At 38.0% G+C, this 27,347-nt stretch overlaps 1 protein-coding gene across 9 annotated transcripts in view; it reads right to left on the bottom strand.

The window, feature by feature from the left end:
- DOCK3 (dedicator of cytokinesis 3) overlaps nt 1–27,347 on the bottom strand; it is a 445,236-nt gene that overhangs the window by 169,509 nt on the left and 248,380 nt on the right. For all 9 annotated transcript variants that reach the window (XM_067044062.1, XM_067044064.1, XM_067044059.1 and 6 more), the window contains exons 8-9: nt 24,190–24,231; nt 23,348–23,502 (exon numbers count right to left, since the gene is read on the bottom strand). In XM_067044062.1, coding sequence (XP_066900163.1) covers nt 23,348–23,502; nt 24,190–24,231 — 197 coding nt within the window. The remainder of the gene's footprint in view (nt 1–23,347; nt 23,503–24,189; nt 24,232–27,347) is intronic.

The following is a 27,347-nucleotide window of genomic DNA, read 5'->3' on the forward strand; positions in this document are numbered from 1 at the left end:
AATCTTCCAAGGGAAGAGTATTAGAAGGTCCTCAGCTTCTTCTTCTTGGTTTACTTCTGTGTCTTCATACATCCAAGAATCTTGCAGGACCATGTCAGAGGCTAGGATGCTCTTCCAGGCAGTGGGAAGCTGACTGCAAGCTTATTCCTCCATTTCCTCTATTGCCATACTTTTTGACTTATGACCCTACACAAATGCCACTAACCAATGAAGATAAACTAAGCTAACTGTTCCTCTGAAGCCATCCATACAGGGCTCAGCCTTATCAGTATGAGCCTTAACATATTCCACAAATTTCTTGGAATGGAAATAAAAAGATATTTCAGTGCAAAAATTCAAGGCAAACTATTTAAGTCAAACAACTTATATTTCAGGGTTTCTGAAGCAGATAAATGTTTAACTTTGATCTCAGTAAGTTTTTCCTCAGCTTTTCTCCTAAATTTGGGCTCCTGCCGTGCTTCCAGTGATATAACATTCTGGAATCAAGAATCTGTATCTCAGAGTATTGTTAGTAGGGAAACCTGCCTGTTGTTTTTTGGAAGGAACAATGAGCAGTCACCAAATACAGATCCCTGGGCTGCAGGAGTCCATGACTATGACCATAAGGTTCCCTTGAAAGGTTCTGATTTCTATCTCTTGCAATTCTGCAATATGCATGGATATTCTCTCATGAATTCCTGTGGCAATATGGTGTAATGGAAATAAAGCAGGGAGCAGACCAGGACTTGAATCCTGGACTGGAAACCAGCAACCTGTTTGACTTCAGAGTTGATATAGGGACTAAATTAAGTGACATATGTAAAGCTCGTGGCATGGGGCTTGGCACATCACATGCCTTCAAGGAGTGTTTACTCCTGTTTCTTTCTATCCCTCATTCCCCACAGAGACCAAGCCAAACCTCTACCTTTCCCCTTAAGCCTCAGAAGAAAATAAAAATCACTGGATAGGAATGTCTTCCAATTTACCACAGCCTAATGCAACCTATTTATGATTCCGGGCATTACCATCCCTCCTTCCCAGTCCCTGCAGGACTGTGCCCCATCGCAGTCTCTTCTATCTTCATGCTCTCCTCTAAAAGCCTCCCTTCAGCCCTCTGTGTGGATTCAGTGATTTACTTGGGGTCCTGTGGTGTCTGAGTGTCTCATTACTGGAGGAGTCTGTCTGACTTACAGTCAAAGGGGTGTTGCGAGCAGCTCTGGGGTCTGGGAGGATTAGTGACGGGGTATGAAGATAAATGTTTGAGAAGCTTAAGAGTTTGAGTGATATAAAGCTTCCAGTGATAGTATTTGGGGCCCAAGACAAATGTGTTATGGGTTTTTTAAAAGATCAATGGTTGAGGAAGTCTTCTGAGCTCAGAAAGTGAAGGGGATTTGTTGGGTGGCAGGGTGTCAATCGCTGGGGGCCTGAGAGGTTCTGTGATTTATTAACCTGCGGAGTCAGTGTCATCTCTTTATAAGGATCTTCCTTATGCACCTTAACTTTAAAAGTGCTATGTCTCATTTCTGTGATTCTCAATTTCTTCAAAGTATTTATATCTTCCTGGTTTTATAGTATACATTTATTTATTGTCTGTTTCCCCCTCTAGAATGTAAACTACAAGAGGAGAGGGATTTTCTGTCTTGTTTTGTGCTGATTCCCCAGCACCTGGAACAATATCTTACACATGGTAGTTATATAATGTGTGTTGAATAAATTAACAAGAGGGTTATAATTATAACCACAAATCTACTCTATAAAAAGTAAATAATTTTCAAATCAGTACTGTAACTACATTACTAACAAATTATTTCTAACACTCTCCTACTGCCTTCTGCACACAGTAGCTCTACCCAAAATCCGATAGTTCCTTAAACTCGGCCGTCCCAGGCAGTAGTTCTTAACCTTCCCAGCACATTGGAATCACTTGAGAACTCCTGATTTAATTAACGTGGGGAGCGGCCTGGGCAGTGGGAACTTTAGTTCTAATGCGCCGCCAATGTTAAGAACTACTGGCCTGGGCTTCCCTGGTGGCTTAGTGGCTGAGAGTCTGCCTGCCGATGCAGGGGACACGGGTTCATGCCCCGGTCCAGGAAGATCCCACATGCTGCGGAGCAGCTGGGCCCATGAGCCATGGCCGCTGAGCCTGTGCTCCGCAACGGGAGAGGCCCGCGTACCGCAAAAACAAACAAACAAACAAAAACTACTGGTCTAAAACCAGTTCCCTTAAACCTGTCCACTCCTTTTGTATTCCCTCCTGTGGTTAATGGCCTGAACATATACTCAACAGTCACTCCAAAAAGTAATTAGAGCTAAGTCTGGAAAAAGTGGATAATAAAGGAGGATAATATTTTTGTCCAATAAACAAGGAATGACTATAAGACTTGTTTTCCTGTGAGACTTATAAACTAACTTTGCTTTCATTTTTCCAGATGCTAGAATCTCTCTTCTCTGTTCTGTTCCCTTCTTCTGTATGAGCATCTCATCCACTTCACTCTATAGACATCTCAGCCCAGGCTCCAGTTCGGTCTTCATTATCTCTGATTTAATAATCTGCTAGGTGTGTCTCTCCATTCTGTCTTGAGGTACTGAAATATTTCTATTTTCCATTAAAAGCCCTTGAAAGAAAAACCTACTTTTTAATGTGTTTAAGTTCAAAACTGAAGGGTAACAATCAGGTAGATATTTAATAGAGTTTTACAACTTTGATTTGAAGAGTCCATATAAAGTGTAATATGGCTTTTGGGGGAAGGTGCTAGTAATAATTAAAGGTGTTAATAATAATTGAGGTCAAGGTAAACTACTAGCAGGATCTATTTCCACATGAGTCTCTGCTCTAAATTTGCTCAGAGGGAAAGCTACTTGCAGTGTTCCCTCAGAAAGCAGCAGCCACATCTTTAGATGCCATATTAAGATAAAGTGAGTTTATACAGGAGTGTTGTGACAAAATATTCTCTACTGTTTTCTACCAAAGAACTGATTTTCTTAAAACTTGTAACTGTTTATATTTTGAATTTGAAATTCTAAATTTTCATTTTCCTCTCATACCATTTAGCTTTGTCTAGTAAGTCCAACTGTGGACTTTCCTGGTTCCCACATACTGCAAAGGATCAAATCAGTCTCAGAGTTCCCCATTTGTGCTATTTCTCCACTATTTCTTCTCTTCCTTTGTTTCTGATTTCTAGTTACCCTAACAACAGCCATTCATCTTGCTCCATGGACACTAAGCCTACACATCCAATGCTCAGTTTTCCAATTCTCTCTCATGAGTCTTAACTGTTTGCTTTTAAACAGCACATAACACATCCTTCAAAACACAATCTTGATGCACTGACTGATCTGCTGACAGAATCTAGCACCTAGTGTTTTTCCACTTCCATGTGAGGATTCAAAGATTTAATTTTTAAAATCTTGGTCTGCCTTGAGATGATCTCTAATAACTTCAGATATCAATCCAGGCAGATATTTTACATTGCTTTGTGAAGGCAGAGAAAATAATCTCTAGTTTGTGAGGAAATGCCTCTTGTTCCGACAGAAACACTTCCAATCGCTGTAAGTTGTGTCTCAGGGCACGTGGCCTCAGAGATCCATCAGGATTGTGACTCTAAGGACAGCAGCCACAGGTCTTACAGTTAAGCTGTTTCTCTAATCATCTGGTTTCCAGAGAAACACATATTAGTTAAAATCTCTCCCAGCTAAATATATTTTAACAACAATAAAGCTTTTTGAAAGGAACAGTAGAAAGAGCAAACTTCAATCCAGTATTTTCTTTCATCTTTTCATATTTTCTTTTATCCACTATTCTGGAACATCTTACGTTGTACTTTGCAAATCTGAGATTTAGAATGATAAAAGAAGTTAGTTTGTGTTGGTATCAGAGTTGGCAAGAGCAGCAAGAAGGGAACCTTCAATGGCCTAAGAAAAGAGCAGGCCCTAGCTGGCCCTACATGTGTCTGAAAAGTAGAAGTCCCCTTGCACAGAAAAGTCTCGCACCTCTCTGGAAGAAAGGGCTGTTAGCCTACTGTCAGTTCACTGAATCATGGGACTTCCAGTCTCACACCTTTAAATGCTTCCTGACAGACTATTTCCTGAAGCTTTGTTCATCACCTGGCTCAAAAAGTCTTCACAGAATACTCAGGGCTATGGAATTTCCTCTTACAAAGCAGTCTCCTTAGCTGTAGTAGTACCTGAAACTGTCTTGTTTACACATTTACCAGTGTGCTTCTCTGAGGGCAGGGATTCTCTTGATCAGGAACACAAGAGGTACTAGGTCAGACATTCTTTGGCCAAAATCAGACTGTACATTCTGAGAAGGAAGCTGACAGAGATTCTCTCCTTGCCCAAACTCTAGTCAGGCTGCTCTGAGTTTTTCAACTAGACCTGAACTTTTAGAGTCCAATGTCCTTCTTTGCATTATCTAATTTTAGCAAGAACCCTGCTACATTGGTTTAGCCAGAATCCTCCACCTTCAATATCTGACCCTCCTCAATATCAGTCAGACTCTCCCCATCACCCTCAAGTGACGTCTGATCACCATGGCCTGCCTTCAGCAAGAATCCTGTTAGGTTGGTATAGCCAGAATTCCCCCAACCCCTGAGGTTTCTTTTTAGTAACTGTCAACCCACTGACTCCTACCCTGCTCTTTGGCTATAAATTCCGACTTTCTCTTATTGTCGTCACAGTTGAGCCCAATCTCCCTCCTCTACTGACAGGCTGTACAGTAGTGGTCCTTATACCTATTGCAATGGTCCTGAATAAAGTCTGCCTGTCTGACAGAATAAAGTCTGTTTTTACCAGGTGTCTGAATAATTTTGATCACCACTAAAGCCCTTAGTGGTGATCAGTGGATATCCCAACCTGGCCTCTGACATCTCTGGTAGACACTGTCTACTGGTTTTTAGCAGACTGCCATCTGCAGTAGTTGTATTTGAGAAGACAAAAGCAGTTAAATGATCTGTTGGATCAGGATGGTTGGAATGAATCCTTTGAGAATTGTCTTCTGTTGACTAGCACCTAGTGGGAATCATCAACCCAAGGCATGGAGTCAAGTGGATGCCTGGGAAAAGAGTGGGGGTGACTAACCTAGTTGAGTTGCCCTACCTGTGGCTCTGGCCTTGAGGCAGGAGTAGAGATGGGGGAAAGGAAAGAATGCTTTTAATATGAATTCAGCCAGATTTCACACAAAGTCATTTCTGCAACTACAGACTCAATGCGTGAAGTCCATCTTGAGAGTTTATAACAAATCATTCTTTCATTTGATAAAGGTTACCAGCTCACTCAGGCTCTGTAATATTTTTGCTTGCACATTTTAATACTCTAAAGAAAAAGAACTAAATAGACATTTCTCCAAAGAAGATATACAGAGAGCCAACAAACACATGAAAGAATGCTCAACATCATTAATCATTAGAGAAATACAAATCAAAACTACAATGAGATATCATCTCACACCGGCCAGATTGGCCATCATCAAAAACTCTAGAAACAATAAATGCTGGAGAGGGTGTGGAGAAAAGGGAACCCTCTTGCACTGTTGGTGGGAATGTAAAATGATACAGCCACTATGGAGAACAGTATGGAGGTTCCTTAAAAAACTAAAAATAGAACTACCATATGACCCAGCAATCCCACTACTGGGCATATACCCTGAGAAAACCATAATTCAAAAAGAGTCATGTACCAAAATGTTTATTGCAGCTCTATTTACGATAGCCAGGACATGGAAGCAACCTAAGTGTCCATCAACAGATGAATGGATAAGGAAGATGTGGCACATATATACAATGGAATATTACTCAGCCATAAAAAGAAATGAAACTGAGTTATTTGTAATGAGGTGGATAGACCTGGAATCTGTCATACAGAGTGAAGTAAGTCAGAAGGATAAAAACAAATACCGCATGCTAACACCTATATATGGAATCTAAAAAAAAAAAAAAGTCATGAAGAGATTAGTGGTAAGATGGGAATAAAACACAGACCTACTAGAGCATGGACTTGGGGATATGGGGAGGGGGAAGGGTAAGCTGTGACGATGTGAGAGAGTGGCAGGGACATATACACACTACCAAATGTAAATTAGATAGCTAGTGGGAAGCTGCCGCATAGCACAGGGAGTTCACCTCTGTGCTTTGTGACCACCTAGAGGGGTGGGATAGGGAGGGTGGGAGGGAGGGTGACACAAGAGGGAAGAGTTATGGGAACATATGTATATGTATAACTGATTCACTTTGTTGTAAAGGAGAAACTAACACACTATTGTAAAACAGTTATACTCAAATAAAGATGTTAAAAAAATTTTTTTAAAAAAAAGAAATGAAGACCCAACACAGCCCAAAATAAATAAATTAATTAAAATAAATTAAAATAATAATAATAATAATAATAATTTTTTTTTTAAAAAAGCCCAAGTCCAAGTCACCATCATCTCCCATTTGGATTACTGCAAAGGTCTCCTATCTAGTTTCCTAATTTATCTTTGAGTGACCAGGGGTTAGAAGGCTGGTTGTAATTTCATCCCTTGGTCCACCTCATTAATTTGGAAGTCATTTTGAGATCCAAGGATGAGAAGATGGTAGAAAAAAGGTCTCTTCCTTGGAAGATAGCCCCATGGTATGTTCACCTTCTCAGTAAGGCCTACCTTGAACACCTTATTCAAAATAGCAAATCCTCCTTCATACTTTAACTTTTTCTATTCTATATCATTTATCCCTCCAAATACACTCTACAATTTACTCTTTGTTATATTTATTGATTTACTCCCCCTACCAGAATACAAGTTTCACAAGGACAGGAATTTTTGTGTGTTTTCCTCACTGCCATGTCTCTAGAGCCTATACCAATGGGAGCACATAATAGGTGAAAAATAAACGTCTGACTATATCAATCCACTATAACTTCTATTTCTGATACCCCTTAATTTTCCACATTCCTCTCTAGGCAGAGGATTTTTCCAAACTTCTGTCCATAGCATTAGTTATTCTATTCTACTTTGTACTGTGTGTCATGGTCTAGACAGAGTAGAAAGCAAATTTCTTGTAAACAAAGAACTTCTTAAAGAGGCCTGACCACTTCTTTTACTGTTTTTGTCCCGACTCTGTAGGACATTGTATTAAAAAATTTCCCCAGCTTGATATTTAGACTCTGAACATAATGAAACGATGGCACATACAGGAGAGCAATTTCTGACCTTATTCTCAGATGAAAAAAGACACATTAACCACAGGCCAAGGTACATATCTAAAATGAAAGTTTCAACTTGTCTATCTCTAAGCAGATTTTCACCGTAATGTTTCAAAGCAAGATATGATACCTTGGGCATGTATGTAGAAACATGTTGAGTTAGCCTGGCCACAGAAATGAAATATATTTAGCTTTAAACTGCATTTGCATTCATTCTGTCTATATTTTCAGTTTTGTGTTATATTAGAAAAATATATTCTTATAAGAGAAAACTTATAAGACAATAGATTATAAATGGTTTCACTTAAATATTCACACGTTGGCTTCTCTATCCATAGGGCACAGGTTCTGGGCTTTCTTTGTGTGAGAGAGTGGGCTAATTTTTAATTTCTCTAGATCTTTGTAATTTCAAGGGAAGATATGCATATTGACAATGAGAGTAGGGTAGGAAAAGAAAGTGATGTTGATAATCACCAGAGTCAGGGTATTAGCTTCTCTTATTCCTTCTGGGACTGACAGAAAATCCTTGGGGGAATGTTGGGTAGTGAGTTGGAGTCTATGTCCCAGACAAAGTTAAGACAGGTTAGACCATACCTGTCTAACTTTGGGGCCCTGAGTGGAAGGACCAAGACTGATGTGCAGGTCCTTCACTGGCTGCCTGAGCTCCCGCAGATAAGCTCTAGTTGCACTGTAAGACATGACCTCTTTTGCAGAGAAAAGAAAAACTGTTTGATTCAATTAACAAAGTTCTCCACCATCATTTTAAAAGAAAATTTCTCTCTAGGGGTACCTGAGATTTTCAGAGGCAGATTATCTCTTTTGGGTAGAAAGCTTGCCTCTCAAGCAGAACCCTCTATTTCAATTACAGAAGCAGCTGATTTTCAAGAAAAAGTTCATTCTACACAAGGGTATTTTGAATGCTGACTAAACTCCAGGAGAATTAGAAATGAGGCTTTTGGCTTGCTTTGCACAGCATCCATGAAAAGATGGCTAACATAAGTGCTTTCACATGATAATCAAGAGAGGTTAAGTTTCTGAGGGCAACTTTGTATTCCCAAGGTCTAGGAGAAAAACCTGGCATACTGAAGACTCCTTAGGGAAAGCCGGTTGAGTGATAAAATCAATCACTAGCACCCAGAGGCTTTAGAGCACTCTGCTAAATTTGTAGAGGGCCAGCGAGAGAATCAGGCATATTAACAGGCACACCAGTAGTGTAGAGAAAATTAGTTAAACAATAATACTCCTCCTGTGAATAAGGAAGTTCACATAAAAGATAACTGTATCCACATAGAAGCAAATAAAGATCAAAACACAAATTCTTTTCTAAAAGAATATTCTTTATGTGATTTTGAGGAGGTAATTATTAAATAGATTAAGATAACAGTTAACACTCATAATGTGTATACAGAAAAATATTTTCTTTCTTTTTCTTAACAGAAAAATATTTTTTAACAAAGGCAATGAGTTCCTTATAGAAGGGAATCCATGATATTAGGAAAAAATATATAAAGGACATTTAAAATTCTAGCCATTTATATAGGCTTTGTCCTTTTCTTACCCCATTATCACTCAAAAGCAAGCAGATGTTTAGTCTGGATTGCCAAGCCAGAAAGCTTGAAGAAGGGGAGAAGTATAACTGAGAATTTTTTTTTCTTATTTTTCTCCTCATACAGCAAAACCAATATTTGATATATATATATATATATATATATATATATATATATAGGCGGTATGCAGGCCTCTCACTGTTGTGGCCTCTTCTGTTGCAGAGGCTCCAGACGCACAGGCTCAGCGGCCATGGCTCACGGGCCCAGCCGCTCTGCGGCATGTGGGATCCTCCCCGACTGGGGCACGAACCCATGTCTCCCCTACATTGGCAGGCAGACTCTCAACCACCTTGCCACCAGGGAAGCCCTGCTATATTTTTTTATAACTGTCTTTCCCTTAAGGTTGTTGCCAGCTACTTAAAAAAAAAAGAATTACTACTAAAATATCAAATATGTCAGTTCAAGGATTATTTTTAAAAATTAATAATTATAATACATATATACATTATACACATATAGATGTATGTAGTTTTTCCCCCACAAAATAATGCTATATATACAGTTGTAAACTTGCTGTTTTCACTGAACAATATCTCATTAACTTTCTTTCATATATAGAACATGTTTATGTATTTAGAAGTAGTCTCTGTTGTAGGCAGAACTCTAAAATGGTCCCCTAAATTTCCCCCCCAATAATCCCAGGGCTGTATGATCCCTGGGACTGTAAGTATGGTGACTTTTAATCCCATTATTAGGTTATGTTATATGGCACAGTTGGCCATAAAACAGGGAGATTATGTGGATAAGCCTGACCTAACCCCATGAGTCCTTTAAAAGTGACAAATTTTCTCCACTAATTGCAGAAAAGGAAGTAAGAGATTCACAGCATGGAAAGGATTCACTGCACTATTGCTAACCTGAAGATGGAGGGGGCTACATAGCAAGAAAGGCAGGTGACCTTTAGGAGATAAGAGCAGCTCTCAGCTGACAGCAAGGAAACTGAACCTCAGTCTCACAACTGTAAGAAACTGAATCCTGCCAACAACAACCAATGAACTTGGAAGCAAATTTTCCCCTAGACCTTTTAGATTAAAACACAGCCCAGTTGACACTTTGACTTCAGCCTTGTGATATCATGAACAAAGAACCCATAAATGCCTTCTAACCTACAGAACTATGAACTAAAAGATGGGAAATTTTAAAATCCATTAAATTTGTTGTAATTTGTTATGCAACAATAGAAACCTAATTCAGTCCCTCTCTCACTTCTTTTCACCTCAATTTTTTCAAAGGTTACACTATTATTTATCTAGTCATTTCTCTTCTTATGAACATTTAGACTGCCTTAAAATATCTGCTATTACAAAAGTAACATTCTTATACATATGAGCACAAGTTTATTGGTATCAGATTGGTCATAGTATACATACACAATTTTAAAAATGTGTTCTATGATACCAAAAGCACAAGCAACCAAAGAAAAAACAGATACAGTAGGCTTCATCAAAATTAAAAAGTGTTGTGCATCAACATTACCAAGAAAGTAAAAAAAGACAACCTACAGGAAGAAAAAAATATTTGGAAATAGTATCTCTGATAAGGGTTTAGTATCTAGGAAATATAAAGAACTTTTACAACTCAACAAAAAGACAAACAAATAATCCAATTAAAAATGGGCAAAAACTTGACTACACATTTCTCCAAGGAAGATATACAAATGGTCAACAAACACATGACAAGATGCTCACATCATTCATCATCATGAAAATGCAAATCAAACCACAATGGGGAAAAACCCCAGAAAATAGCAAGCATTGATGAGGATGTGCATAAACTGGAACGCTCATATATTGCTCGTAGAAATGTAAAATGGTTCAGCTGCTACGGAAAACAGTTTGGCAGTTCCTCAAAAGCTAAACATAGAATTACTGTATAATTCAGAAGCTCCACTCTTAGATATATACCTAAAAAAATCGAAGACAGGCATTCAAACAAGTACACATACATACATGTTCATAGCAGCACTATTCACTACAGCCAAAAGGTAGAAACAGCACAACTGTCTATCAATGAATGGATGGATAAACAAATTGTGGCATGTCCATATGATGAAATATTACTCAGCCATATAAAGAAATGAGGTACTGATGCATGCTACAACATGAATAAACCTTAAAAACATTATGACAAAAGAAATAATTCAGATGTAAAAGGTCACACGTTATATGATCCCATTTACATAAAATATCCAGAATAGATATATCCACAGTGATGGAATGAGACTGGCTGCTGTCAGGGGCTGGGGAGAGGGGTGGGGTGGGGAGGAGAATGAGGAACAATTGTTTATCAGGTTCATGGCTTCCTTTTGGGGTGATGATAATGTTTTGGATCTAGACAGAGGTGGTGGTTGAACAACATTGTGAATATAGTAAATGCCACTCAACTGTTTACTTTAAAATGGTTAATTTTATGTTACGTGAGTCTTACCTCAATAAAAAAAGGAATTCCATATAATTTTTAGTATTTATAGTTTATCTTTTTTCTTGATTACTCTTGCTACTGGTGTGTCTACTTTTTTAAAGTTTCTTGTTTCAGAGAATCAGTTTCTATTTTATTGATCCTCTCTATTGTTTCTTTTTTTTATTTCTATTTTTATTGGAGTATAGTTGATTTACAATGTTGTGTTAGTTTCTGCTGTATCTATTGTTTATTTCTTTAAGTTCTATAATTATATTATTTTTCTTCTTCTACTTTCTTTAAGTTTACTTCTTTTTCTACCATCCTAAACTGAAAACATAATTCATTTATTTTTCTTTATTTGGGGGCCGGTGATTTGCCAATGACCTTGTTGGCTGACAACCAGAGTGTAAATGTGGAGGAGATGTGCAGCAAAATTGAGGGGCACAGCAGCACATAGAAGCAACCTAAATGTCCACTGACAGATGAATGGATAAAGAAGGTGTGGTGTGAATATATATATATATATATATATATATACACACACACGCACACACACACAATGGAATACTACTCAGCCATAAAAAAGAATGAAATAATGCCATTTGCAGCAACATGGATGGACCTAGAGATAATAATATGAAGTGAACTAAGTCAGACAGAGAAAGACAAATATCATATGGTATCACTTTTTTGTGGAACCTAGAAAAATGATACAAATGAACTGATGTACAAAACAGAAATAGACTCACACACACAGCAAACAAACTTATGGTTACCAAAGGAGCAAGGGAAGGGAGGGATAAATTAGGATTTGGGATTAACAGATACACACTACTATATATAAAATAGATTAAAAAAAACAAGTATAGCACAGGGAACTATATCCAATATCTTGTAAAAAATAAGAATATATATAAATATATATAACTGAATCACTTTGATGTACACTTGAAACATTGTAAATCTACTATACTTCAATCCAAAAATTAAGGGGCACATGAAGTCATCCGTTTGCTGACAAACTCTCAGGCAATGTTTGGGCAGCTGCCCACAAAGCCCAGTATTTGGAAGCAGCAAAAGGAACAGCTATACCATGACTTTTCCATAAGGGTGCTCTGTCAATGGCAGTCCTTGACAGTATTTAAAGTCACATCTGACTCTAAATTGGGTTAGAGAATCTAAGGATTTATTCTGTGAATACCTTTACTTCTTTTCATTCAAAATGTAACTGAATCTATATGCTATAGTGTTTTCAAAAGTCAAATAGTTTAAAAGTGTTTTTGTTGCTGTTGGTGGTGAAACATTCTTTTATCAAGATACCATAAACCATCAGTGGGCTTCATGTCTTTTCCCAAGTTATACTATATTTGTTAAGAATACAAGCATTTGGGGGACTTCTCTGGTGGCATAGTGGTTAAGAATCCGCCTGCCAAGGCAGTGGACACGGGTTTGAGCCCTGGTCCAGGAAGATCCCACATGCCGCTGAGCAACTAAGCCTGTGTGCCACAACTACCGACCCTGCACTCTAAAGCCCACGAGCCACAGCTACTGAGTCCGCAGGCCTAGAGCCTGTGCTCTGCAACGAGAAGCCACCGCAATGAGAATCACTGCTTGCCACAACTAGAGAAAGCCCGTGAGCAGCAACGAAGACCCAAAGCAGCCAGAAAAATTATTTTTAAAAAAGGAAAAAATTTTTTAAAAAACATTATAAAGCATTTTGGCCCACCTTGGATGTTGAAAATATACCATTACCATAGACTGAAGTGATGGAAATGAGGACAAGTTCTATTTAACAGCCTTGGCTTGCCTCTGACAACAGTCAGAGAGCACATTGCTCCCAAAGAGGAATCCTGTGAGAGCAAAGCAAATAAGTAGCTTTATATTTGTATCTTCTTGTCTTTCATCAGTGATGAAAAATTATCAGCCATTATCTCTTGGTGTATATCTTCTCCTTTTTTTGCTTCCCTCTTTGTCTGTGATTCTAATTAGATGTTTATTACCCTCTCTCCTTCTATCCTTCATGTTCCTTAATTTTTCTTTCATATTTTTTATCTCCTTTTTATCTCTTTGAAACATTCTGGATAGTTACACTCATTTATTCAACAAACACTTATTGAGTACTTACTAGGTGACAAGCACTGTTCCAGGCACTTGAGTACCTTAGTGAACAAAATACATCCCTCTCTGTCCAGGAAACGCAAAATGAGGAAACATATAATAAGTGATAAGCATAAAAAATGACTAAACTATGCAGAATGTAGAAGGTGATAAATGTTATTAAAAAACAAACAGGAGAGTAATTTCTTCTTCTTCTTCTTCTTTTTTTTTTTTTTTTTTTTTGCGGTACGCGGGCCTCTCACTATTGTGGCCTCTCCCGTTGTGGAGCACAGGCTCCAGACGCGCAGGCTCAGCGGCCACGGCTCACGGGCCTAGCCGCTCCGCGGCATGTGGGATCTTCCTGGACTGGGGCACGAACCTGTGTCCCCTGCATCAGCAGGCAGACTCTCAACCACTGTGCCATCAGGGAAGCCCTTCTTTTTTTTTTTAACTTCAAAAAAAAGACAATTTTATTTGCCTATAATGTTATTATGGATTGTCTTAGAAAATTCTGTTTCAGAGCATAAGTGAGGCAAATCTGCATAATGTTTGTCATACTGGTTGTGTGATGATACAGAAAATACATATACATTTTAGTAAGTCTTGCATTTATATTAGGTGTAACACTTGCTAGGAAAATTCACATCTCCCAGCATTTCTTTGTTTAAAACCACTTTATTGAGGTATAATTGACAAATAAAAAACTATATATATTTAATGTATACAACTGGATGAGTCTGGAGATAAATATACACCTGTGAACCCATCACCACAATGTTATTTTATGTCTAAGTCATAAACATATTCATCATCTCCAAAAGTTTCTTCCCATTCTATTTATTATTATTATCATCTACTTATAGTGTGAAATGAGAATACTTAACAAAAGATCTAAACTCTTGGCAAATTTTTAAGTGTGCAATATAGTATTGCTAACTGTAGGCACCATGCCATATAGTAGATCTCTAGAATTTATTCACCTGGTATAACTGAAAGTTTGTACTACCCTTAACTAATACCTCCCCATTTTCCCCTCTCCGTAGGCTCTGGCAACCACCATTTTACTCTCTCCTCCTTTGAGTCTGACTATTTTAGATTCCTCATATAAGCAGTATTATGTATTATTTGTCCTTCTATGTCTGGCTTGTTTCATGAAGCACAATACCCTCAAAGTTCACCCATCTTGTTGCAAATGGCAGAGTTTCCCTCTTTTTAAAGGCTAAACAATATCCCATTTTATGTATATGCTACATTTTATTTATGCATTCACTCACCAATAGACACTGAGGTTGCTTCCTTGTTTGGCTGTTGTAAATAAGGCTGCAATGAACATGGGAATGCAGCTATCTCTTTGAGATCCTGATTTCAATTCCTTTGGATATATTCCCAGAAGTGGGATTGCTGGATCATATGATAGATCTATTTTCTATTTTTTTTTGAGAAGCCTCCATACTGTTTTCCATAGTGGCTGCATCAGTTTACATTACCAACAGTGTACAAGAGTTCCCTTTTCTCCACATCCTCCCCAACGTTTATCTTTTTTAAAAAATTAGATAAATTTGGCATGATACATTTTATAAACTTAAGGTATACAGTGTGTTACTTTGATACATTTATATATTGTAGTATGATTACCACTGAAGCAATATTTAGCATATCATTATGGTGCAATATTATTGTCCTTTATTAATTATATTGTGTTTAAATCTCCATGGTTTATTTACTACTTGTTATAAGTTCATACCCTTAAACACCACCAATTTTATCCCCCACCCCTGCTCCTCCATCTCCTGGTAACCACCATTTTACTCTGTTTTTTCACAGGTTTGACTTTTTTAGATTCCACATACAAGTGATATAATACTTTCTCTGTCTGACTTAACTCACTTAGCATAATGTGGTCACGTTTCATCCTTATTGTTGAAAATGACAGGATATTCTCCGTTCTCATGGCTGAATAATATTCCATTGTGTATATACAACACATCTTTTTATCCATTCATCTATTGATCGGCATTGGGGTTGTTTCCATACCTTGACTACTGTAAATAATGCTGTGATAAACATGGGTATGCATATATCTTATCAAAATCCCACTTTTTTTTTTTTTTTTTGCGGTACGTGGGCCTCTCACTGCTGTGGCCTCTCCCATTGTAGAGCACAGGCTCCGGACGTGCAGGCTCAGTGGCCATGGCTCACGGGCCCAGCCGCTCCGGGCATATGGGATCTTCCCCGACCAGGGCACGAACCCGTGTCCCCTGCATCGGCAGGCGGACTCTCAACCACTGCGCCACCAGGGAAGCCCCAAAATCCCACCTTTTAAAAAATTAACTTTTATTGAAAAAATCCCACTTTTATTTCCTTTGGGTATATACCCAGAAGTGGAATTGCTGGCTCATATGGTAGATCTATTTTTAATTTTTGAGGAACCTCTATATTGTTTCCCATAGTGGCTGGATTAATTTACATTTCCACCAACAGTATATAAGGGTTCCCTTTTCACCACATCCTTGAGTCATTCTAAAAGGTGGGAGGTGATATCTCATTTTGGTTTTTATTTGCTTCTCCCTGATGATTAATGATGTCAAGCATTGTTTCATGTGCATCTTGGCCACTTTGATGCCCTCTTTGGAAAAATGTCTGTTTAGTTCTCCTGCCAGTTATAAAATCGCATTGTTTGTTTTTATGTTATTAAATTTTATTTGTTCTCTATATATTTTGGATATTAACTCCTTATCTGATTTGGATATTATTTTGGTTTGCAAAATTTTTCTCCCATTTCATAGGCTGCCTTCACTTTGTTGATTGTTTCCTTTGCTGTTCAGAATGAAGTTTTTTAGTTTGATGTAATCCCACTTGTCTATTTTTGCTTTTGTTGTTTATGCTTTCAGTGTTGTAGCCAAAAAATCATTGTCAAAGCCAATGTCAATAAACTTTTTCCCTGTGTTTTCTTCTAGGAGTTTTATGGTTTCAGGTCTTACATTAAGTCTTTAATCTAGTTTGAGTTGATTTTTGTGTATAGTGTAAGGGTAAATTTTCATTCATTTGCATATGGATATCCAGTTTTCCCAACACCATTTATTTCAGAGACTATCCTTTCCTCATTGTGTATTCTTGGCACCTTTGTCAAAGATCAGTTGACTGGACATGTGTGGGTTTATTTCTGGGCTCTTTGTGCTGTTCCATAGGTCTACATGTCTGTTTTTATGCCAGTACCATCCTGTTTTAATTATTGTAGCTCTGTAATAGATTTTGAAATAAAAAAGTGTATACCTTCAGCTTTGTTCAATTGTGTTTTCTCCTTTACTGGCATTTTTTTCCCCAATCTTAAATGAACTCTTTTTTTTTTTCCCCACTAGGCACTGTGCCCCTTCTTAGGTTGTAGGAAGGATCAGATGCAACAAATTGCTTTTTTAATGAACTCTTATATTACCTGACAGCATGCTGCATGTTAGATGCATAAAATGTTTTCTTAATGACTGAAATATTATCTGTGTTTTGCCCTCTGCTCTTCTTACATGCTATTTAAATAGGTTTGGATAGCTTTGTTTCTGCATACAGGAACTATCCCTAAGAAAATTCTTATCTTCATCTGTGACATCTTACCTGCATCCCAGATGCCCCCACTACATGGCATGTGGTTTGCATAGCTATCACTTCAAACTCAACACAGCCCAAAATGAACTCAACATTTCTTTCACTTGGCTGGATTCAATAATTATAGTACCACTCTCCTTGCCTCCAAGGTAGAAAAACATTGAGTTACATGTTTTAAAAAGAGAGAGAGAGAGAGAAAAGAGATAAGAGGAATAACTAAATTTGCTGCTACACTTAGTTGACTACTCATTCATTCAATAAGTAACTTCAGTACCTACCAAATGCTAATATTCTCTTAGGTTCAAGGGATTTGCTAGTGAATAAGATTTTAAAATTTCTGTTCTCATATAAAATAGGTAAATAACAATGATCTACTATATAGCACAGGGAACTATACTCAACATCTTATAATAATCTATAATGGAAAAGAATCTGAAAAAGAATATATGTGTGTGTATATATATATGTGTGTGTGTGTTTAACTGAATCACTTTGCTGTACACTTGAAACTAAAAAAATATTGTAAATGATCTATACTTCAATTAAAAAAATAAAGAAAAAAGAGAAAAATACTTCTCACGGGGCTTAAGCCCAGTGACGAGACACAGACAATAAAAAAGGTAAATAATTAAACTATTTAGTACGCTAGATGGTAATAAATGCTTGGGAAATATAAAGCAAGGAAAGGATTGAGAGTATGCATGTGTATGTAGGAGATGATGGTAATGATGGTTTCAGTTCTAGACAGGGGGGCCAGGAAAAGCCTGAGAGGGTGATATTTGAGGAAAAACCTGAAGAAGGTCAGGATGCAAGCACCATGACGCTATCCAGGAGACAGCATGTGCAAAGAAAAGCCCTAAGGTAGGAACACGTGTTATGTTTTTAGGGCATAGCAAGGAGGTCATTGTAAAGTAGAGTGATCAAGGCGGGAAATGATAGGAAATTAAATTATAGAGGTGATGAGTCTGGGACCACATCTTATATGGTAAGATGCCCTTTCTTCTCTAATCTTAGTACTAGTCCTCTTATCCTGAGGCCTTATCAACTCCTATCTGCAACAGCTCCTAACTCATCTCATCCATTTTCCAGTTTAACCTATATATTGCCACTGGGATAATCCCAAATCACCATGTTCAACATGGCAGTCCCCCATTCAAGGATTGATAACAGTTTATCTAATACATCAAGTCTCAATCAGTCTGCAGGGTTTTCAGGGCTATCTCCAACCTATTCAATCTTGTATTAGCACTTAAACTTTTTCCTAGCTCTAATAGCCTCTTCCAATTTCCTGCATACATGCATTCATGTCTTTATTATTTCTAACTCAAGCTTTTGCTTTTGCTGCTTTTCATACTTGAATATCTCCTCTTCTTGAACTTACAATAAAATCCAAAATCTTTCTACGGCTGTAAGGCCCCACATAATCTGGTCCCTAACTATCTCTTCTTGTGACTGCTTCTTGCGATATCCTTTCCTTCCCTCACTCACTATATTCCCCCAACAATGACTACCTCCCAGTTTTCTGAATGTACAAAGTTTTCCCCTGCATCTAGACCTTCTTCTGCCTAGATCATGTTATTCACTCTTTTTTTCTTACTCATACTTTAAGCCTTAGTTTGGATGCCATAAGAGCTCCCTTCCCTGCACTCCAATCTACATGAGGTTTCACAGCACGCTGCATGATTTTCCTTTATAGCACTTATGACAACTTTTAAACTATGTGCTTATTCATGTGATCATGTGTTTAATGGTCTCTCTACTAGAAACAGTTTCTCAACTAGATCATAAGCTCCAGGAAGACAAGCAGATCTCTCTCTTGCTCCCTCAGTATCCCTAGCACCTAACACAATACTTGGTAGATGCTTAATAAATATCTGTTGAACAAATGAGTTAATACCTTATCTGGATCCTAGCCACTGTTTTTCAACTACTTTCATTTTCTCCAAGAGCCCTTGAGGTTTTCTCAGTCTCTCAATGACCCTTTTCTTCCCTGACTTCTTTTCCTCTTAAAAAAAATAGTTCTTCGAATGTTGAATTCAAAACCCTGGTGACAACTGATCCAGCTCACCATGACAGGATAAGTCATCTCTCCCAGTATATCATTGCAAAGCTGACTGTATTTCTTTCCCAAACTATACAATTTAATCCTAAATATGAAGCAAAGTCTGAAATGTAACTGATTAGAAAAAATATATAAAACAACCAGGATTTGGATAGGACTTCTCATTTTTTTCAGCTTGAAAAGCTCTATAAAAGTTTCTATCTTAATAGGTTGTATTTTTTGTTTTTCCCTGAATTTTTTTTTAAGATTTTCTTTTTTTGATGTGGACCATTTTGAAAGTCTTTACTGAGTTTGTTACAATGCTGCTTCTGTTTTATGTTTTGGTTTTATGGCTGCGAGGCATGTGGGATCTTGGCTCCCCAACAAGGGATCGAACCTGCACCCCCTGCATTGGAAGGCAAAGTCTTAACCACTAGACCTGCATTGGAAGGCAAAGTCTTAACCACTAGACCACCAGGGAAGTCCCTCCTTGACTTCTTCTTTTTTAAAAAAATACATCTTTATTGGAGTATAATTGCTTCACAATACCGTGTTAATGTTGCACAACAAAGCGAATCAGCCATATGCATACACATGTCCCCATATCCCCTCCCTCTTGAGCCTCCCTCCCATCCTCTCTATCCCACCCTTTTAGGTCATGGCAAAGCACCAAGCCAATCTCCCTGTGTTATGCTGCTGCTCCCCATCAACCAACTATTTCACATTCACCTCCCTGACTTCTTATTGTGCTTAAAGTCTTGCCACATGTCAATAAGACATCTGCCCATCTTACTTTTCCACTCAGCTTGTTTGGTACTTAAAATTGGGAATAACATGTTTCACATCTTTTAGGAATTCTGTAATACCCTGTTCAGACCTCCTCAGGGGCAGGGACTTTTCTTTTTTTAACTCTAAATCCCTAGCAGGTATTGCAGGGGCCCACAAACAAGAAACCCTCAGCAAATGCGTGCTGAACTGTTCAATTAAATGAAAATTTCTTGATTCACAGGAGACTGATTGGTACTTATATGATAGATGGATTTATTCATTCATTCACTCAATAATTATTTATTTAATGCTCCAATATCCAAAGTCCTGTGGTTAGCACTGGGGAGAAAATGGTACAAAAAAAACATGAGGAAGCTCCCATTCCAGTGGGGGAAATCTACATGCATGTGCATAATTACAGTATAATATCTGGTAATGGGATAAAGCTAGGTACAGGGTGACATAATGTGCACAATGAAGCCCCAGGGCTGATTCTACTCATAAATAGAATGAGGAAGACTCCATAAAGTTGAGTTGTAAAGAATGAACAGGAGTTTACCAAGCCAACAAAGGTAGAGAGGCATGAAAGAGCAAGGCATGTTTAGAAAAAGCCAAATAGGTCATCAAGAGTAAAATAGGATGCATGAAATAAGGTTAGAGAAACAGGCAGAATTATATCATGCTGGGCCTTTTATGCCATGCTAAGTAACAAGGGCTTTTAGCCTAAGTGGGAGCTGACATGAACAGTTTGTATTTTTAAAAGAGAAGTATGGTGGTGGTGTGGAAGATAACTCAGGGTAGGAGGACAGATTCAGGGAGTCTACATTTGGGGAGAAATGTGAAGGATATGGGGTGACAGTAAGGATAAAGTTAGGGTAGTGATTTGATTGGCATTAGGAGATACAAGTTAATAAGATACAGTGATTAACTGAGAAGGGATGGAGATATAGAGGGAGGAGCCTAAGAAGACTCATAAGTTTCTGATATGGATCTCTGAGCAAATGCCTTTCACTTGATTTAAGGAGGAAGTATATGTATGAGGATAGAAAATGAATGCAGTTTAGAAATGTTGATGGATGTCTGAAGGACATCTAAGGGCATATGTCTGGTAGAAAAAAGGAAATGAGGCCCTGAAGCTCAGGGGAGAGGTCTTAATTAGAGATTTAGATTTCAAGGCTAAATATTTATGATTCTGTTTGGAATGATGAAGTGAAACAAAAAAACAGAGCTACCAAGGCCCTGCCAGCTGCTGCTTCTGCTCTCCAGCAGATCATCTAATACTCATCAGTCAACATATATCAGAATGCATGATGTGGATTGGCAATTTGTCACTCACTTTAGCCCTTCTAGGTTTGCCTGTGGAATCAGCAATAAGACTTAGAGTAGAGGAATAGCTGGTCTTATCTTTAGTTTGCTCCCCCACTCACATGTGTTCTTTGGCACAGAGGCTGAGTGTGTCCTGGCAATACTGAACACTAGACTAGCACCATTTGACTGGAGGCCAGACTACAAATATTTGACTGGAAAAATAGTCACCCAAAGAGTTATCTTGAGGAGAAGAAACAATTAAACCGATTGCTCTGTATCTATTCTCTGTGCACCTGATGTAATACATCCCCCTAATCTTTCGTGACTTCTGACAACTGCTTCAAAATAGTAATATATGACCAATTTGATAATTAATCATAATGAAAGCATAATTATCTGATAATACCAGCTCAATTACCTAAAATTTTTAAGGGCTTACACACTACACAAATCCTAATGGAAAGAAGAAAGAACATTTATTGGTTAAACCTATGTCTAAAATTCTACTTGTTAGTTCACTCTTAAAACTAAAGAAAGTGTATATTTTCAACTAAGAATCTTACAGTTTTATTACTGAATGTGAAGTTGTATAGTTCTCTAATATGTAGGGATTTTAAATGATCTAATCATTTCCAGCAACTATAAAAATTTTTTTTACATTTCTTCTTTTAAAATGTTTTATTGTTTCTTGAGACTAAATTATAAACAATAAGCGCAAAGATAAAACAACTGCATGGACTGATGATCCTGCATGAATTACAAACCAGAGCAATGGGGTGCCTGTACTGGGCTTGCATCTTCTCTGTGCAGTAAGTCCGATAAAGAATGTACTGGGCACAGGCACTGTGTGTGGTACTAGGATCATGGAGAGAGAAGACATAGTCCCTGGCACTCAGAGATGACAAAACAGTATGCTCTGGTTTTCAAACTGTATCCCATGTACTTTCAGAGGTTCCACAGGGTACTTACTACGTAGGGGCAGGGACATTGTGAGATTCCTGTTATTTCCCCTTTCATCAGCAGAGTAGTTCTATTTTATCTGTTTCATTTATTGAACTTTCTTATAAAATTTAGCTTGAAGAAAAAGGACTCTTCCACACACAAATGTAAATAAGAAAGTTTACAAACCTCTACTCTAGTAGAAAAACAAGAGCAGTCAGAATCTAAATCCATGCAGCCTTGGCCTATAGTTTTGCCTATGTGCAGCAGCTGTAGTTGCCTTCACCACCACAGCTTTCCTAGAAGCACATACTGTGAGCCACTGGTGACAAGGAAAACCCGCCTGCCCTCATCAGTGAGTATATCATTTTACTCCTATGCCAAAGTGAAGCAAAGTGCTTTAATTTGGGGGGTGGGGGGCAGGGTGGGATAATCAAGACTAGAGTCACTGTGGAACATACAAATTAACTGCTTTCTTTTTGTACTCTGTTATAACTTCCATTTAAAATCTTTCCACATGTAGCATGCAATTGGAAAAGTTAAAGTTATTTTCAAATCTTAAGTAAAACAACAACAACAACCCATAAAGCAGTCTTAACACAGAAAGTTCCCATGCAACATAAAAGTATCCCAAGATTTATTTTCTCTCTGCCCCACCTAGAAGATAAACACAGAGAAAAGTCAGGGCTCCCTAGAATTCCAAGTTGGCTTACAAAGGTCTTCTCACCCTTTTCAAGCCTTGTTGACATCTAGAGGAAAAGAAGCCTAGAATGTCTCCTTGACTTCTCCCTATCTTTCAAGGGGAAAAACACTACTGCAGTTGCTCATGCTTAAGGGTCTCATTGCTCTGTCAAGACACAGTCTACTGCATGTCAGCCCCTTTCTGTGGCTTCTCCTCCAATCCAAGTAAAAGAGGAATGATAGAGTCAGGTCAACTTTCGCTTTTGTCCAGAATATGCTCTTCCTTTTACAGGGATAGGCAGACAATGAGGGCTGGGGCTGCCCTCAAACAGGACATTAGCCTATTTCCTTGTGAGCCCTCTCCATCCCACATGCAGGAAAGCAGAGCCCAGGGCTTCCTGCATTCAAGAGCTGGGTCGCTTTGCTGAATTTGCTTTGTTCTATGTTTCTCCTGTGTGTTTACTCTGGCATTGAATAGATGCATCCTTTGCTTTCCCTGAGGTGGTGATGGCCAAGATTGAGTTTTGAGCTTCCAAGTGGAAATAGACACAGGGACAAAAGAGGCCATATGTGACTTCAGGGTACACTGGGATTTGAAGCAAAACTCTCAGCTAAATAAGAGGAGGTTCCTTTATCTTGTTTTGCCTCCTCTGTGCATCTATCTTCTCTAAAGTCCAGAGATGCCTATGATCTAGGACACACCATTCTAATACAGAGTCTCAACCTCACCAGAGCTTCTAATAACTTTTACCTGATCTGCTTGCCTTCTCTCATATCATATAAGGAAAAGAAGACATCGGTATCTTCCCCAATGGTATTGTAGGTGAAACTCTTCAGACTGAGGAAGAAGTGATGTGGCACTGGTATCCGACAGGTTTCCCCATGTCGTGGGCGCATTGTATCTACCTAATGAGGAAGGCAAAAAACAGTGATTGCTGATAGTTTAGTTATTCATTATATTGATCATAAGTAAAATTAAAACTAAATGACTAACTCTCCTCATACTGCTGAAGGGGATCATTTAAGAGAAAGGGAGATTGAAAGTGTTTTCTTTGCTAGTAGCAGATGTTGTGTCAATAAGCTTGATTTGAGGTAGGCAAATATGCAGCTGGGAAAAGTAAACAGAGTGAAGGAGATATGGGAACATTAATTCCAACTTATAAGTGAACTCAAAATCTCCACCAGGTCACAAGCGTCTAAATTCTCCAGAGAACCATTTTCAAAGTCACTTCTTGGAGATGCTGTCATGACCCTGATGGACTTGGTTTATACTGTTAGATAGTAATAGTTACCATTCTGAATACTATTTTTATTTTCTCAGACTGATTCATTTTAGTCTCTCAGTCTACTTTGTTTCAACTGTGCTTGTGTAAATTTGCACAGAGGAGTGGAGAGTAGACAAGTCTGCTTGGAGGCCAGGGTTCCTTAGCTCACAATCAAGAAGTCAATGGTAAAAAAAATAAATAAATAAAAATAAAGAATTATCAAAAAGAAAAAAATGAAGTCAGTAATTTCTTGGTGCATCCCTATTTTATAATTGTGTAAAAGAAAGAATGGAGGGAAAAGAGAGGGAGGCCTGGTTAAGTTGCTCACCTGAGATGTGCTTTGCTGTACACTCTGCCGGCTAGATAAATGCTATGGAAAGAAAGAAAAACTCAATCAATTGGGAAGGAAACTAACTTTTATCAGGAAACTTCTATATGTTAGGCATTTTGATATATATTTTACATATATGATCTCATTTAATTCTAATAACCTTGTTAGACAAATGTTATTTGTATTTGACAGAGCCAACTAAGGTTTAGTGTAAGGAAGTGAAATGCTGAAGGTCCCACACAGCAAGAAGGTGGCAAAGTCACAGGTGGGTGCTTGCTACTGGATTTTTGTTTTGCCACTGTCCTCTCCACACAATGTATCACATCCTGCACTGCGTGACACAGCTTCCTCAGGCTCTCCATACTGGAGAAGGTATAGCCTTTAACCACAAGTGGCTCCTTCCTAAACATCTCTCCATGTTGTTTCTTTGCAGCTGGGTAAAGTTAGAAGAAGCAGATTCCAATCCCAGCTGCATGCAAATGGGTTGTGAAACTCCAGACAAATTGTTTACTCTCTCCAAGGGACATTTTCCCTCAACTATAAAAATGAAATAAAAGTTTTTGTTGTCTTCCTCACAAGGTTAATGCAAGGTTCAAATAACATAATGGGAAGCAGCAAGACATAGTAGTTAGGGACCTAAGTGTAAAATTTTAAATCTTGACTCACAATTTCCTCATCTGTAAAGTGAGGATAACATTTCATGCTGAACCTCATAGGGTTTTGTGCAGATTAACCCAGCATAGTACACATTGTAAGCGGTTGATCATTGTTATCTATAATTAGTATTCTTATTATTATTGCTGTTCTATTTTTATAATTAGTTATTAAAGAAAAGTCAGTCACATTTAGAAGTAAACCCCGGCCAGGAAGAAAGGTGTGTTCACCATTCTTCAAGTCCCTGGTCTTAGGAGACTTGAAAATGAGAGTTTCTATCCTGCCTCCTTTTGGCCCCTACAGATTGTGAGACAGCTCTCATTTGTTGAACTGTTCCACATCACATGGCTAATAAGACTGGTTGCTGAGTAGAATGGTTTCATTCTTTTAACAAGTATACACATGTAACCCTAAATAAAACTGAAGTACAATTAAATATTAATTTAAATGCATCTCACTAGCTATATTAGTTAATTATTAAATATTCATGTGCATTATTAGCTATATTAGCTAATTATTATTGACTATTAATGTTCATCCATGGGAAAATATGTTCCCATAATACATATTAAATATAATTAAAACAGGCCTCCACCAGCTGGGGAAATCATCACATAGAAGGCTTATGTACAACAGAAAACTTCATAAATAAAATAGTTCACACACAAAAAAAGGCTTTAAAAAAATCAGGCTTTCAAAAAAAAAGAGCAAGCTTTCTATGGTTTACTGACCCATATCCCACTAGGAAGGTTACTGGCCTACAACTCTTTTCATTGTTTTATTTTTAGGGGCTACACTAAGGCATTCTTCTCAAGTGAATTTACTGACTAACTCTTAAAAATGACTACCAATCATAAACATTAATGTTCAATTATAACTATGTATGGGAGTTTACAGCTAATTTCAGTGTAAATCATCCCGGTTGACAATAATAGACATCATTCTAGACTTCAGAGGCATCAAATTTGGGGAGAACTTGGGACCTCCCTGCTGGCGCAGTGGTTACAAATCTGCATGGCAATGCAGGGGACACAGGTTCGATCCCTGGCCCGGGAAGATCCCACATTCTGCGGAGTAACTAAGCCTGTGTGCCACAACTACTGAGCCTGCACTCTAGAGCCCGAGAGCCACAACTACTGAGCCAGCATGCTGCAACTACTGAAGCCCGTGCACCTAGAGCCCATGTTCTGCAACAAGAGAAGCCACCGCAATGAGAAGCCCGTGCACCGCAACAAAGAGTAGGCCCCACTGAGAAGTTCGTGCACCGCAAAGAAGAGTAGCCCCCCACTTGCCGCAACTAGAGAAAGCCTGCAGGCAGCAAAGAAGATCCAACGCAGTCAAAAAAATAAATTAAAAGAAAAAATTGGGGGACAACTCTTTAACCTAGTCTGAAAGCACCCCACATGGGTAGCCAGAGAATGATATGAGAACTGGCATTTTGGAATGTACAAATGTACATTTCCACCAAAAGTGCATAAGAGTTCTCTTTTCTCCATATCCTTACCAGCATTTATTTAATGATAAGCAAATAGGTGTGAAGTAATATCTAACAGGTGTGAGGTAGCATCTCATTGTGGTTTTGATTTGCATTTCCCCGATGATCAGTGATTATCAAACACCTTTTCATGTATGTATGACTTCTTTGGAAAAAAGTCACATCTTTATCTCATTTAAAAACTCAGAATAATTGATTTTTTCCTACTGAGTTTTAAGAGTTCCTTACATATTTTGGATATTAACCCTTTATCATATATAAGGTTTGCAAACATTTTCTCCTATTCTGCAGGTTGAATTTTCATTTTGTTGACTGTATATTTTGCTGTACAGAAACTTTTCTGTTTGATATAGTCCCACTTGCTGATTTTTGCTTTTGTTGCTTGTGCTCTTTATGTCATATCCAAAAGATCACTGCCAACACCAACATCAAGCAGCTTTTCCCTTATGTTTCCTTATAGGAGATTTACGGTTTCAGGTCTAACATTTAAGTCCTTAATACATTTGGAGTTAATATTTGTGCGTGGCATAAAACAGGAGTACAGTTTCGTTCTTCTGCATATCCAGTTCTCCCAACATTTATTGAAGAGACTATCCTTTCCCCAGTGAATATTACTGGCTCCTTTGTTAAAATATTGCTTGACTGTATGTGTGGGTTTATTACTGGGATTTTGATTCTGTCCCATTGGTCTACGTGTCTGTTTTTATGCCAGTACAACATTCACTGTTTTGAATTACTATAGATTTATAATATAGTTCAAAATCAGGAAGTGTGATGCTTCCAGGCTTTTTTCTTTCTCAAGATTGCTTTGGCTATTCAGAGTCCATTGTGGTTGCATACAAATTTTAGGATTGGTTTTTCTATTTCTGTGGAAAACACCACTGGAATTTTTATAGGGATTGCATTGAATCTATAGATGGCTTTGGGTAGGGTGGATATTTTAACAATATTAACTCTTCTAATTCTTGAGCATGGGATATCTTTCCATTTATTTTTGTCTTCTTTA

The sequence above is a fragment of the Kogia breviceps genome, chromosome 10 (genome assembly GCF_026419965.1).
Source record: "Kogia breviceps isolate mKogBre1 chromosome 10, mKogBre1 haplotype 1, whole genome shotgun sequence".
NCBI lineage: Eukaryota > Metazoa > Chordata > Mammalia > Artiodactyla > Physeteridae > Kogia > Kogia breviceps.